General features: G+C 38.2%; 1 protein-coding gene across 1 annotated transcript in view; it reads left to right on the top strand.

The window, feature by feature from the left end:
- adamts6 (ADAM metallopeptidase with thrombospondin type 1 motif, 6) overlaps window positions 1-15,328 on the top strand; it is a 72,680-nt gene that overhangs the window by 9,665 nt on the left and 47,687 nt on the right. The window contains exons 7-10 of the mRNA XM_043250234.1: window positions 1,072-1,217; window positions 7,851-7,894; window positions 11,970-12,075; window positions 14,218-14,364. Of these exons, the coding sequence (XP_043106169.1) occupies window positions 1,072-1,217; window positions 7,851-7,894; window positions 11,970-12,075; window positions 14,218-14,364 (443 nt within the window). The remainder of the gene's footprint in view (window positions 1-1,071; window positions 1,218-7,850; window positions 7,895-11,969; window positions 12,076-14,217; window positions 14,365-15,328) is intronic.

The following is a 15,328-nucleotide window of genomic DNA, read 5'->3' as shown; positions in this document are numbered from 1 at the left end:
TCAGCCGATGGCGTCCCAAACCTGTATGACACAAAAGAAGATATTTTGAAGAATGTTCATGCTCTTTTGGACCCCATTAGCTGTTACTGTAAAGATGAAAAACATTTCCACGTGTGTGTTCCGTGGAAAAAAGAAAGTCATACACATTTAGAATGACATGAGGACATGTTTTCATTTTAGGGTGAGCTATCGCTTTTTCTCATTTCGCATTTATTTACTTTAACCAGGGACAATGCACATAAATAATACATTCAATATGTAAAATCCACCAGGTTTAGCCAACAAACCTGGTGGTTCAGCTAATTTTCTTCTGTATTCCCTTTTGGCAGGTTGATGTTAACGACAGGAAGAAAATAAAAACAAAAAATATATAAAGACGCCAAAATTGAATGTTGAAAGCAAAATTACATACTACTATATCTTTAATTTTGTATTTCTTCAAGAATAAACAGTTTATGGTGTGCAGCTGCTTTTTGGTTTTGCTTAAGTTCATTGTATTTCAGTAGGACGTCTTAAGACTAGACTGGTGATATTTTTCCCTAGTCTCACGCACATGGACACTGTCCATCGTTCTTGTCTTTCGTCTGCATTAGCATTAAATGAGCGTGAGCTCGGAGTATTTTTAGAAGCTTAGAAACACACCTCGCAGTAGTCTGCTGCTTTATTGCCCTGAAAAAGACAGATCGAATCATGAATCGTCTGACCACTTTTAAAGATAAAAGTTATTTGAACAGATATGCCTAGACATTGTCCCTGAGGGAAACTTTGTAAAAGATTTTACGTTAATGTCTTTAATGAGAGAGCCAGGGCGTTTGTCTATGTTTTTTTGTTCTCGAAAGAATCAAATAACTCTTCCCAGACTGGGAAACCAACCAAAAGATCCCACTAGCTCTAAAATGATGTCATAAGAGCTACAATTCACATCGTACCAGCCAAATAATATATAATATAATAAACTAAATATATAAACTTAACACGCCAAAGTGTCCTTTGCCGTATTGTGACTTGTCAGCTCGCCGTGTATCAAATTTTGTTGCATTGATGCGTTGCATTGGCTTTTTTATGTTGCAGACCAACTTAGAGATAAACCACCATGCGGACAAATCTCTAGACAGCTTCTGTAAATGGCAGAAATCCATTCTTTCTCATCAGGGAGATGGAAACAGTATCCCAGAGAACGGGATCGCCCATCACGACAACGCTGTTCTCATTACAAGGTCGGTTACTATTATTTCCATCTGATTTCTGGAGTACTTCATGGTTGAGGTTGAGGATATGGTTAGGATTGGGTTTGTTGGGAAGGAATGTTGTTTCAGGGCCAAGATGTTGATTCAGGAACACATCACACTTGGTCGCCAACACTTCATTTGTTCAAAATCCTGGTTGACGACAAGTAAACTTTAGTCTAAGGACCAATTCTCGCTATTAACTCGCTTGCATACCACTAGCACATTGGGTCTTTATTAACACTTTATTAGTAAACGTTTATTAATGCCTTATTCTGTATGATCCCAAATCCTACCACATACTTAAACTCAACAACTACTTTACTAACTATTAATAAGGAGCAAATTAGGAGTTTATGGAGTCAAAAAGCTGTAGTTAGTAGTTAGTTAGTAATGTTAATGGGATCTTAAAATAAGTGGTAAGACACTTATTCACTATTAACTGAGACTTTTTCTTCGATAAATTCTTAATTGTGCTTATTAATAGTTAGTAGGCAGTTGTTAAATTTAGGTATTGGGTCGGATTAGTGATGTAGAATAAGGTCATGTAGAATAAATAATATGTATTTAATTACGACCAAAAAATGGCTAATAGTATGCATGCTAATAAGCAACTAGTGTTACCAAATAAGCATATATAGTCAATGCTTAGTTGTTATAGTTACCATTCTTCAACCTAAAGAATGTTAACTACTACATGTTAGCTGTATGAGTACAACTTTCACACATCGCTTCATAAAATTGTCACATTTTCTATTCAGACTAGCTATACCGACTACAGCATCTTTGATATTGACCACGTAACCCAGCTAACTAAACCTTGTTGAAAATAGTTTTTATTGAGTTGTGGTCATCTAAGCTAAATGCTACTTTGAGTCAGTCTGTGTTTGTTAAAAACATGCCCTTCTGCAATCACTGTCTTAATCCGTTATATTTATCCAGGAGCTCAAAAACGTCTTACAGTAGTCGTTTCAGTGATTAGTTTGAAACTGCGGACGGCTCTGTGATTTTAACATTTTTTACTAACTTCCTCAATTTAGCTCGAATTAGAGAAGAAAGGCTTGTTTTAGGGGTTGACGTTTTGGCATTCGAGTTTGACAGCTTGTACCGGAAGCGTGTATTGGGTGGGTCGTTTACAACTGAGACTAAACTGGTTATTAATGTCATTGTTAATTGGTGCACGACTGTGTGGTTTGGACAGGTGCAAGCCTTGACACCGTCAGCCGCTACTGTAGACGTCACTCCTTGAGCAGAGGTCATTGGATGTTTCTGTTTATCCACACGTAATTTGTTTAACTTAGCATTTTCGCTAAACGCGTGGAGCCCAAACAACTTTTTTGAAGCAACTGAAATGGGCGGTGCGACTGACGCTAGTAAGTTTCATTTTAAGTTTATTCCTTCAGAACAGACACAAATCTGCCAAAGTAAGCCAGGCGGTAAACAACTAGCCGTTGTCCTGCTAATTTCTGGCAGACTGATTTTGAGCCTGGCAAACAAACCCCGCTAGTTTGCAGCTATAAATGGATTTCACCCTGAATTAAGTGCAGCTTCATACTTTAGGCGGAGAATTTTCCTTTCGGAAAGAGAGGAAAACCTTTGTGCAAAGCTAAATTTGTTGGAGAAATTGACATTTCATATTTCAGTTAAATATAAATGACTCCAAAGCTCATATTGTATCCTTTGGATCCGCGGCTGTTGTTTTAAGAGATCTGTTCTGATTGTTTGAGGCTTTACTCAAGAAACGAACAATAGTTTAAGTCAAACAGTGAATAGCTATTGTATCCCGAGCCAAAAATGTTCATTAGATCTTAAGGCAGTGTGCGGAACCTGTAGGTAGAGACATGGAGAGACATTTTTTCTTAATAAAGTCCTAATATGCTGCTTATTAATAGTTAGGATATAGAAGGTATTAATATGTGCTTAACTACCACTAGTAAATGGCTAAAATTTCTCGAATTGTCTTTGAACAAAGAAATGGTAACACTTTGTGTCACTTCAGTTAATGTAACTTGAACAAACGATGAACAATGCATTTATTACACTGTTTATCAATTTTAAAGCTAATGTAATTTAATAAAATCGCTTATTGGCAGTGCATTAACTAATATTTACCAAAACAACTTTTAAATCATTTTAAATGCTGAAACTAACATTAACTAAGATTAATAAATGACGTAGAAGCATTTTTCATTCTTAGTTCATGTTTACTAATATTGCTATCTAATGTTAACCAATGACCAAGTGCTACCAAAGAAATAATTACATTTATTTTAACTAAAATATTTCACTCCGGACTCATTCTTCACACAGTGACATTACTTTTATGACGTTTATGTGACATTTACTTACACTATTTACATGCCGAGGCAGTTATTTTGGACAAAGAAGTATAGTATACTCATGCTTCTGAGCGAAATGTCACGACAGACACGAGGAACTGCAATATTTCAGTTTTCCCCACATTGTGAAAGTCATTTTACATACATGAGCTATGCTGTATTAAAGAACGGATCAGAGTTCATCGGTTGTAAAATGACAGCGTAGTGAGTCGGTTCTAGATTAGATCTGAACATCAAATTCGATTCACGTGCAGCATGAACAAAGCCTTATTTACATGAAGGCTAATATGCTGATTAGCTTTGTGTGGTTAGCGTATTGTTGAGGACTCCAGGAGGAAGGAGCCCCTGCAGCGCTGAGATTTTATGACCATTTATGCTAGCAGTCCTTAATTTGGAGACATTTATGTGAGGTGATTTCATATATGACTAATGATAGCCTGAAGGAGAGCTTAACAATCAGAGCGATGTTTCCTTGAAAGCCCCTTCAAGTAAACTCACCAGAACAGCACACGACGTAATGTCTTTACTCATTAGCTTTCTAGCCGATTATGAATGTTTGCTTATTTTGGTCAAAATCAGTGCTAATCAGTCATGCTTTTGATCGTTTTTGGTTTGTGATTGTTGTATGACATCATGCATTGATTTTTACTAAAATTGGATTCGTTTTACAGTGTCCTCGCTTCACGTTATAAATGTTATAGACATCGTAATTTAAACTGCATCTTCACGCTAATCCTATAGCAATTCTATGCTGTTGAGTTATTACGCAGGACATGAAATTACACTGCAATAAAGACACATTAACATAAAATGTAAACTAAATATAATGAATTTTATTGAATGTATTATATTTTGAGTTTACTGTACAGTGTTTACTACAATATCAGACGTTGCAATATTTTACCTTTTTAATAGAACAGTTTACAACTGAAGTTTACTATAATATATTTAACTCCATCACAGTTTATGCCATAATTTTAATCATGTTTACAAGGTTTACATAAATGTACAAAATTACCTAAACATTATTAAAAAGATTTTTGAAATCGTAGTAGAATTTGTTGACTATTGCAATGGTTTTAAATCAAACTTTTACAATTATAGCAACATGCAGCATTACTATGACTTACGTGTGTTCATTAAAAAAAGTTTCTAAAAGTGACATTTACAGGTTGGGTGATTTGCTTAAATGTTCACGTTTGAAACGTTAAGCTTTACTAAAATTGCAATAATTGCATTAATGCGCAAAATGTAATCCAATCACGAACTTTGTACTCGTTTGCTAAAGTAGATATCGTTGTAAAGTAGATATCGTTTTAACGCTGTAACAGTAGAAATCATGAAATATCCTCGTATCTGTTTGTTAGATGACTTTGGCTTCAGCGGAGGTCACACGGACGGTTTTCTGAGCTCAGCTGTCGCTCTCAGAGATCTAAACATTTAGACAGAAGCTCTCGGGTGATGGCATTTGGCTTCAGTAGCTCCGCTGGTACAAGAGGAAGAAACATTAGCGTGATGCAGACGCTTCATCCTGACGGACGGTCCGTTCTGACCCCTTCAGCAATGTTTTTTCAGTCCTAGACTTTTGGCCGGAGCACGACGGGGGGATGCAATATTGCTTGTTTGGAACACGATCCGTTGTGAGAGCTGAGGGAAATTAAAGTAACTAAATCAAAATAAATCGATGTCCAAATGAGGTCAGCTTCTCGACACAAGTTCATGAGACAGTACCTAATGCTGCTGGGTTTGCTCCGCTCGGGGAGTCGTGGGACGAGGAGGGAGTGACTGAAATTGAATTTGCATTGTCCTTGGTTTTCTAATACATTAAAAGCCCGTCCTCGAGGCAGAGACCTTGTTCATCATTCCGCATGTATGCCTTTCTTTTTTTATTATTATTGAATTACCAGTACAATATATACATCAATTAGACATCGAGTGAAACTGTGGGTCACACACACACATGTATATCAGATCCATCTAATTCAAGTTTAATATGTAGCTTTGGTATTCGTACAGATTTAGCTATTTAAAATGTATTATTATTTATTCTAATTTTGAAGGCACTAGTGATTACTGAAATATTACATTTTGATACATAGTCAGCAGAATTTGTGGCATAATGTTGGTTGCCACTGAATTTAATTTCAATGATTTCCCCATTTTCTTGCTTTACTTTTCAAAAATTGAGAATTAACATAAAAGAAGGCAAAATTTCAATTCAATACAAGTGGACAGGATGTGGATATGAAATATAAACTTTAATAAGAGATTAAAAAGTTGTCCTCTTACGCATTTTTTATGTTTGCAAACATTCTCAGGGTCTTAATTGGGCAAAATCGTTAATATCGATAGCTGAGCAGATTTCAGCTATGGTAAGGGGCGGGGCTTCTCCGGGACACGCTTTAAGTGGTTTAACCAATCACCGGCTAACCAATCAGAGCATATTTCATATTTTGAAAAGGAGGGGCTTGTGAAAAATGTGTGAAAAATTCTAGTACACCCCAAAAACCAAATCAAGACTTAGTAAAAGGGCATAACAGGACCCCTTTAATAAGAGATTGTTTTATTGTGGCTAAGTGTTTTAAAACTTACCAGCTGGCTCCATTCACTTCCTATATCAGTGCATCATACAGTTTTGCGTTTGTAAAGAAAGAAAATGATAGTATTAACAATTTTTGGGATAATCAACATTATGCCACAAGTGCTGTAGAATGAGCTTAACTGGTATTGAGCCTTCAATATTATTTGAAAATCTGACAGATAACTTGTACTACAGACATAAATACCTCAAATCCTATGGCTTGTTAAATAACTTGTAATGATAAAGTAATTCCATGGAAACCACTTAGCAACTGCACAGCTAATTACATATCAAGTCGCTTGAACGCGATCTCACGACGAGTTTACATTTTTTCACATTTGTATAAATTGTATAAGCAGCGTCTTACGTGCTTCTAAACTCTGCAAAGGAGCACAAAGAGACCCTTGTTTTGATTATTTATTTTTTGGCTGCAATATCCCAGTATGATTTTCCAGATTCAAAGATCGTTTGGCTCTTTTGACCCTTTTCTGCTGCCACAGTAAACAGAGCGCATGGATATCTTCAGATCGACACCGAAGTAGAAGGCCGATAGGAACTTTCCAACTACCAGTCCGACTGAATACGTGCATAACGTCTGCGCCGTTCCCCTCAAGCCCCTGACGCAAAACACAAAGCTTCTGAGAGAGTTTAATATGATTCAGATCAGGCACCGCGTCTTTGCTCTGCGCCGAAGACGATGTCAAACAAAGCCTGGCTGCCTGCCTTTGGCCAGACTCAGCAGCCCAAACCGCTCGTGATATTTTTCAGGAGGTGTTAAATGCCCCGTTTGGGGAATAAGAAAATATTTGGCATTTTTCATATAGGCTTGCCGTCGAAAATGCCTGCCGACTGACAACAAGTCCCAGTGGGGAGGGGAAAAAAAAAAGAGAGCTTGGGTTACAAAATAAACAACAACAAAAAAAAAGAAACCTGAGGATGCTGTCATTAAAACGTGGGTCGTAGATTTTGATTGCATTGCATTGGTTTGACGCTTTCAACTTGCTTTAAAGAAGTGAAAGTTGTGGTCTAATAATGATTAAACTTCAAGACCTGACTTTCTCGCAGCTTAAACGTGCTGAAAGTAAGCACAGATAAAATGCAAATGTGGCTCTTGATAATGTAAGATTATGTGTTACTGACATGAACCATTATCGCGGACTAATGCAAGGCGCTAATACTGACAGTTTTAACGCGGTAGATCGTAAAATGTATGAAAAAATAAGTGGACTTGCATAAAAGGAGGGGCATAAGCCGTACTGTATCATAGCTGGATCCTTTTGGTCAAACTGTATATCAGTAGTCCACTTTAGTCATTTTTCTAAGTCATTTTGCAACTGCATGTCAGCTGACTCTCATAGCATTAGTAGATTGCAAACTTACTTGTAGTCATTACAGTGTCTGTTGGGGGACCATTAAAATAAAGTGTTAGCAGATATTAAGCTGACAGTCTACTAATACTCTAATGACCGCTAGTTGGCAGGTAGTTGTGAAGTTAGCAGAACGTCTAAAGCGGGCTATCAAAATAAAGCGTTACCCTTTTTTGACTCCAGACATTAAGCAGCCACCCAGAACACATTAGTAACCCCATTCAAAGGAGTTTTGCACAGGCAAAGGCATTCCTGTTTTCTTTATAAGTAACACATCTGAGTTCTGATGAGTTTCTGTCACACAAAGACCTCACTTTCGATTTCTTTCCTCTTTTAGGTATGACATCTGCACCTATAAGAACAAACCCTGCGGTACTCTCGGTAAGTGCCTAAAATGCATCCTGAGATGAAATGTACTTATACGTACCCAAAATGAAAGTTCTGTTGTCTTTTACTCAACCTCACGTTGGTCCAAAGGAAATTTGTTCATCTTCAGAACACGAATGAAGATATTAAGGCTTTGCCTCCACTGAAAGTCTATTCACCCAAACAGTTGACGCTTCAAAACATTCGTAAAGAGATTGCACAATAAATTTACCTTAATAGAGTTTAATCCAAGTCTTCTGAAGAGTCGCACTTTATATGACGAACAGATTTATTTTATGCTTGTAGTCACATTTGAACCCTATTGGCCTACTAAAACGTATACATTTACATATTTATGTACCTCCTATTGCACTTTTGCTATACTAAACTGTATTCTAAACTAGTATACTAGAAGTCTACTAAACTGGAACACCAAATTTTGTGTGGAAGTAGTGCTGAAGTCCAATTACAGATATGCTAAAGTATATTTGATTGTGCTAAAGTAGAACTATACTTTAAATATTTTGCTTTTAAATATTGCATTTATTTTGATACTATTCAAAGATCATTCGGTCTTCATCAATAGTGACATTAAAACACATTTTGGGGTTAATATGAGGAAAGGTAGATTGTGCACAAGTAGTATTCCAAATAAAGTTTACTTGTAATTTTTATATGACTATTTTACTAGGGATTATTGATCAGCAAATTTAAAGAGAACCTTGCTTGACACCCAAAAATAGACTTCATTGGTTCTTGTTGACGCTCAAACGTCTGGTGTGACACAGAAAAATGAACCTCATTGGCTCTATGCTTGAGCTTCCATAATCAAATTTGGCGTTGATTAAAAATATCGAAAGATGAGCAAAATTTTTGAGACTCCTGAAACGGCATGAAGATGAATAAATGCTGATGGAATTATAATTTCGGAGTGAATTAACCTTTTAAACGTGTGTCGCCGAATGGCAAATGCCATATGCTTTGTTACACAAATAATTTGGTGAGATTATTGTGCTGCCCTGTCTTTAAAGAGCAGTTTGGCTCACTTTTGAGCTCAAACATGGCTCAAAGCCTGTCTGCCTGTCTCTGGCTCAAAGCTGCCGCTGTCTCTTGTTTCATTTCCAAACATTCCCACTCCTTCTGCTACGGGACGAAGGTGTTTACCCCTCCCCTGGGCGAGCCAAAAAAGAAAACGAGTGAGGAAAATTAGACTGTACGATATATAACAGAGAACAACAGATAAAAGAAGAAGTAATATGTTTAAAGACGTCGGGATAACGGAGGAGAAAGCAAACACTGGTGTCTTTCCCCCTTAAAAGGTCTGCAGGCGGTGTCAAAGCCTCGTCTTATCTGAACCAGCCCCCTCCAGGGCCGAACCGTATATCTTAGAAGTAATATTGTGACTCCAGGGGTGGTTTGACAGATTGACCGCATTCGTCACATTCCCCGGGTCCCTTTAATTGCCCTGGCATCTGCTCTGCTTCCTTGCTGCCCCCCTCCTCTTTCTCCACCTCCATCTCCACTTCAACACCCCCCACTCACCCAGAGGCATCATGGTGATCTCGGGTCAGCGCGTTGCCCTCTGGGGGTCACCGGGTAATCGCGGAGCGCGGATAATATCAACGCGACCCTTGGCTTAGGAAAACAAGCCCCACAAATGAGCTTTCGACTCAGACTGGGCCCGCTAGCCCTTTTCCATCCTGTATCTCTTTCCTTTTTTACCCTTCTTTGCTAAAGTGGGTGTCTTATTAGCCTTTGATTTGCATGTCCGCTCTTGTTTGGGCCTCTGGATAAGGAAGATAAAGAGGCCAGAAGTGCTCTGTTGGAGCGATGGTTTCCAAGCAGACACAAGCTTTTCTCGGTATTCCATATTCTTGCGCAATGTCTTTAATATTGTTTTGCCCACGGGGAGGTCAGGTTTATACCTTTCCAATATTCTTTTGTTATATTATAACTTTAAAGCAGTAGTTCAGCCTCGTAGGATTCCAAATCTGTTTTACCGTGTTGTCTGTGGATCACGGGTTAGGGATATGGTTATGTTTATTTTTTGTTTGTTCTGAAATTCTTTTTTTATGGAATGCAATTATTACATCTCTTTAAAAATGAGCATGATTTCATGCCAAGGAGATAGTTCTAATATTAAATTAAAGGGGAAAGGCTTAATTGAAAGAAATAAATTCTTAAGTAGTCTGAAATTGTTTTGTAGAAAAAAAACACTGCCGATTAATATTTGAGAAAACACCATGTGGTGTGACCAATAATGTCACGTGGTGCAACCAACCAACCATATAGCATGAGAAATGAAAGGTTAGTACATTTATAAAAACTTAAATTTATGACACAAAAATGACCATAAGAGCATAATTAACTGAGGCCATAAAATGCGTGATATATATATACTCTTATGTCGCATATGGCGAAATCTCTTCTATAAGACACGTTAAGCTAGGTTTAATGTTGATGACATCAACTCTCCATTGGATCTTACAAGTCTTGTAATTACATGTGCCAGTGAATGCAAACATTCTTCAAAATATTTAAATATACCTGTTCTTGTCCAGAACCACTCCCATACAGGTAACTTATTCAAGACTTTAAATTAAAGACTGAGGTTTCCTTTGTGCATTTGACTTTGTGCACAGATAAACTACCCACCACGTGTCTGATCCAACCAGAGACCAGAGCGAGCTTCTTTGGTCCTCCATGCATCTAGCTTTAGGGTTTTGTGTTTTGCTCCCACCAATCACCAACAGATGTAATCTGCTGAGAATTGTTCTGCTCTCCCAGGCTGGATAGATGGGAAAAAAGAACTAAGAGACACCTGGATTTTGCAAAAGCCCTTTTCCCCACTTTATAGCTTGAAGGGAACCCCCTCCCCTTAACAGAAGCAGCTGGCTTTGAGACTGTGAAGACTCAATCTTTGCTTCATCTTCTTCTTTGTCAAGAAGAAACATCTGATATTTTTCTACGACATGAAACAAACCCTTTTTAGGAGAATTAAAAGCACAAGTTGTTAAATATTGGTTTCGGAAAACATGGAATATAATCTGTAAGTGTACTGCACTTTTTCTGATACTTTTTGCATATGTTTTGATGCTTAAAATACCCATTTATTGCAGTTGCAAGCAATTCCTATTTTATTTCTCCTGCAGAACACGTCAAATCATTAATGTAGCAAAAATGCAATCCCTGAAAAGCATGTTTTAATGTTTTTTTTAAAAGGTAGTATTTTTATGCTTATTGGAGTAGCATGTTGTTAGGTTATCAACCTTCATCCAGACCTCAATCATCAGTCGATACTCCACTGTACACTGTACATAATGTTGAATTGAAGCTGTCTGTGTAGGCAGAAAGGTTTGTGAGATCCAAGTGCTCTTTGTCAGTGCTGCCACACTGAGGTGGCTCGCTACAAATGTTGCTGCATAAAAACAGAGAGCAGATTTAATGTTTCCTTCATTCCATACCAATTAAATAACAGGCCTGTTTATTTATGGCAGGGAAAATGACAGTGCAACATAAAGCTTAAAAAAGTACAAACCTCTCAGAAAGCCAAGTCCCTGTAGGCCGGGGACCAAAACACTGTCAGTAGTAAATTTCAACTTATGTGGGTTTTATGTTAATACCCAAAAATTGTCAACTAAATCTTTTTCGGAAGAAAACAAACCTAACAGGATTAAGAAAACAATGATTGCTTTCACTCTTTTTGCAACTCTGAAACCTTGAATAATAAAAACATTTATATTTTAGGGGCACAAAGTGATGTGTTTTCTTGAATTCCGAGCTCTGGCTTGAATTACTAGGTGGTCCCTTGTTACCAGATGTAGAATTTATAAATCTAACCCCCTTGTCTAGACATTTTCCAGCTACAACATCAGTTGTTTTTTTATTTAATCGTCTAGCCGTCGGTGTTGACCCACCCCCTGGTGATTTAAAAAAAACTTTCGCATAAACTTTTCACCAGCTTCAAATTCAGTGGTGTCGAGATTAATGTGAAGAATCTAATTTTATGGTGGTGACTCAGAGCAGCACTTCTACACCTTGACCTAACCTTGCATGTGTGTGTGTGTGTGTGTGTGTGTGTGTGTGTCAGGTTTGGCGTCCGTAGCCGGGATGTGTGAGCCAGAGAGGAGCTGTAGTATTAATGAAGATATAGGCCTCGGTTCGGCCTTCACTATTGCACATGAGATCGGACACAAGTAAGTATATTTTCTCTCACTGTTTGTCTTTGTGTTTCCGTCTGAATGAATGAATGTGAACAGTCTTAGGGATATAGATTGTAATATGTTAAATTCTGTTAATTAGCTGCTTTTGCTAAGGCAAGCTTAACCTAAAGGGAGAGTTCACTCAAGAGTATATATTACATCATCGTTTACCAACCCTCATGTTATCTGAAGTCTGATGTGTTTCTTTCTTCCGCTGAACACAACAGAAGATTATGAAGAATGTGAGTTAGCTAACAGTTGATGGTAGCTATTGATTATATGTAAAGATAATAAATGCTATGGATGTCAGAAAGTAAACTATGAATGGATGAAAATGATGGAAAATGAATTGCCCCTTTAACTTTTTCTGGCATTTTTATGGGAAAATATTTGGGAGAAGAATCTTGCGAGCCAGTTTTCTTGTATGAGCACCATGATATTACTGCTCAAGGAAAACTTATTTTAACAAAACTGTAAATTTGAAAAAGCTTTATCTGCCAAATGTTCTGTCATGTGGTGAAACCAACTCAAATAGTTAAAATAATTTGTTTTATCAATCAATCAATCAATCATTTTTATTTATATAGCGCTTTTAACAACACAGGTTGCATCAAAGCACTGTACAGTATAATGACAGGGATGTATAATGACGAGAGTGACCAATTTCTTATTAAATGCAGAGACGGTCTCTGTAGTCAATTCAACGATAGTCACTAGAAGTTAAGTGTCCCCAACAAAGCAAGCCAGAGGCGACAGCGGCAAGGAAACAAAACCCCATGCATACAGAATGGAGAAAAAAAAACCTTGGGAGAAACCAGACTCAGTTGGGGTCAGTTCTCCTCTGACTGGACGCCCAGCACTTAACTTCCAGTTCAATAACAAGACAAGTTTAGTTCAGGCTGTCACGTGATGTAACTCCCCAAAAACGTTTTTCTTTTTGAATAAATAAATGAACGAACGAACAACATTTATTTTCACAGAACTATTAAACAGAAAAATGTACAGATATTTTTTTTCCTTGATCTTATTTGACACCTGTTTTAGAGCATTTAGTATCTAAAAAAACTGGAAGTAGCAAGTGAAATACAGCACAACGCTGTTCAGTGAATTCACCCCTGAATGTGTAATGAGATGGTCAGGACTTCATCAAAGCCCTTGCGGTTGAAAAATCGCCCAGTATTCTACGTTTGACGCTTTCTCGTCTCATAATGTATTTGTGTCTGGATCGGTTTTATTGTGGTCATTACTATGTATAATCCTCCAGCCAAAATGCAAAGCGTGAACTGCCTGCGCACACATCTTTATGCAAATGGCAGTCTGGACAAATGAACCCTATCCCGAAAGCTTAGAAAAATAACCATGATCTATTGGTCTATGTAGCTTTTCGGCAAAGTTCAGCGAGATGGCAATTTCCTCTATTATGTCTTGCGTCTGCTTCTGTTGTGCAGCGGTTGTAAAAATAGCCCCTGCTTCTTGTGGGGAAGGTTTCTCCCGCGCTGATTTATACTGAGAGTAGAGTGAAATGTCATAAATGTGCGCCTTAAAAAAACACAGAGGAATTGTGTGATGTGGTGGGGGGTATGTTATATGCATTAGAGGTTGAATTCTGCTTTTGGATAGACCCCGGCCGACAACGAATGCTTCGAGGTCTCGCCGTAAGGTGATCTGATTTTTTCGTACAATATCCAGACAGATATGCAAGGGAGCAAAATTTGCAGGGCTCAAATGATGTATTTGCGGAGTTGCCGGCAAGGAATGTGGCTGAATGCTTCAGCAGTCTTGTACACCGATGGCCCGTGAGCAGATGAAAGCAGCTTGGAGGAAGGGGAAAGGTTCATTAAGAGATGACTGCCGATTGAGGTCTGCTCAAACGTGTAATTATTGATTGACAGGCTCGGATCAGGGTGGTGATTACAACTTTCACGTTCCTTCAGAGCTCCAGACAGCCTCTGGCCTTTGACCCGTCCGTCCCTTTCTCACAGCTGTTACAGAGCCAGGGAGAGCCTCTCTTTACAGCTTAGCTGAAGAAGATGTCATCCGCTCCTGAGCTTCTCGGAGCTGCCCGAGCTTGTTTGCTTGTGGGCGACGTGATTGACGCGATCCATCAAAGTTCATGATCTGCTGCTTGTCTCACAGTTTCGGCATGAACCACGATGGGATCGGGAACTCCTGCGGGACCAAAGGTCACGAGACAGCCAAGCTGATGGCGGCCCATATCACAGCCAACACCAACCCCTTCTCCTGGTCGGCCTGCAGCAAGGACTATATCACCAGCTTTTTGGAGTAAGTGAAAAGAGCATTCATTCACTAATGCAGTCGTCCATTATTTAATCTGCTAGTCTACAGCTCACACTGTACGATGTATATTTTAAAATCCTAAAAGATTTCTTTATTCCTAGCCTTAAATATGTAGTGTTTGATCGCTGGTTTGACGTGTTCATCGATTAATAGAATTTCATCTCCTATGAAATTCTGGCAGTGTCAGAAGTTTTGGCACACTGTCTTGCACACAAACTTCTCTTATGATGAACGTCAAACTGTTTTTTAAGACAAGCCATGATCAGAATTAATGCTAGAGATTCTTCCCATCCCCTGCTCGCAGAATTCGTAAGAGATGTAGTCTTTGCTATGATTCTTGCGCTCATCTGGAGTCCCTACTTTCCAACCAGGCATAGGTAAGTATTAGCATCTAGTCTGAAGACATCCTCAAATAGTAACTCTCTTTCTGTGAGAAGCATTGGATACACATACTTAATGTCACTAGAACCAAATGCCAATCTTTTTCAGAGCACGTTTTAACAACTAACTGCAACCTGTAAAATAACACCATGGCTAACAATTTTACTTTTGACTAGCTATAAGTCAATTTTCAAGTTCATGTCAACTTATTCTAACTGTAGACCGATCTCTAAACATAACCAGTTTATTAATGCTCGAATGAGAGTGAAGCCCAAAAGTATACTACATTTTTATACACCCACGTTAGCATCAAACTACAGTCGAATGCGTAGCTTTTGACAGTATTAATTTGATGACATGCTTGACCTCTATTTTTGTCCGGAGGTTATGAATGATACCGTTGCAATTGATACTCTTTAGTGTAGGCGTTTGTTGCTGCAGTCTCTGGTATCTTGTTGTTGTTGTTCCGTCTCTTTAGTCTCATTTTCTACTGTGAAGAAACGACCCGTGCCAGTGTTGCTACCTTGTGGAACATCTCATTAGTGCATGAAGTACTTGGACTGTAGCA

The sequence above is a fragment of the Puntigrus tetrazona genome, chromosome 10 (assembly GCF_018831695.1).
Source record: "Puntigrus tetrazona isolate hp1 chromosome 10, ASM1883169v1, whole genome shotgun sequence".
In the NCBI taxonomy this organism is placed as follows: Eukaryota; Metazoa; Chordata; class Actinopteri; order Cypriniformes; family Cyprinidae; genus Puntigrus; species Puntigrus tetrazona.
This window is presented reverse-complemented; position numbering and strand designations above follow the sequence as displayed.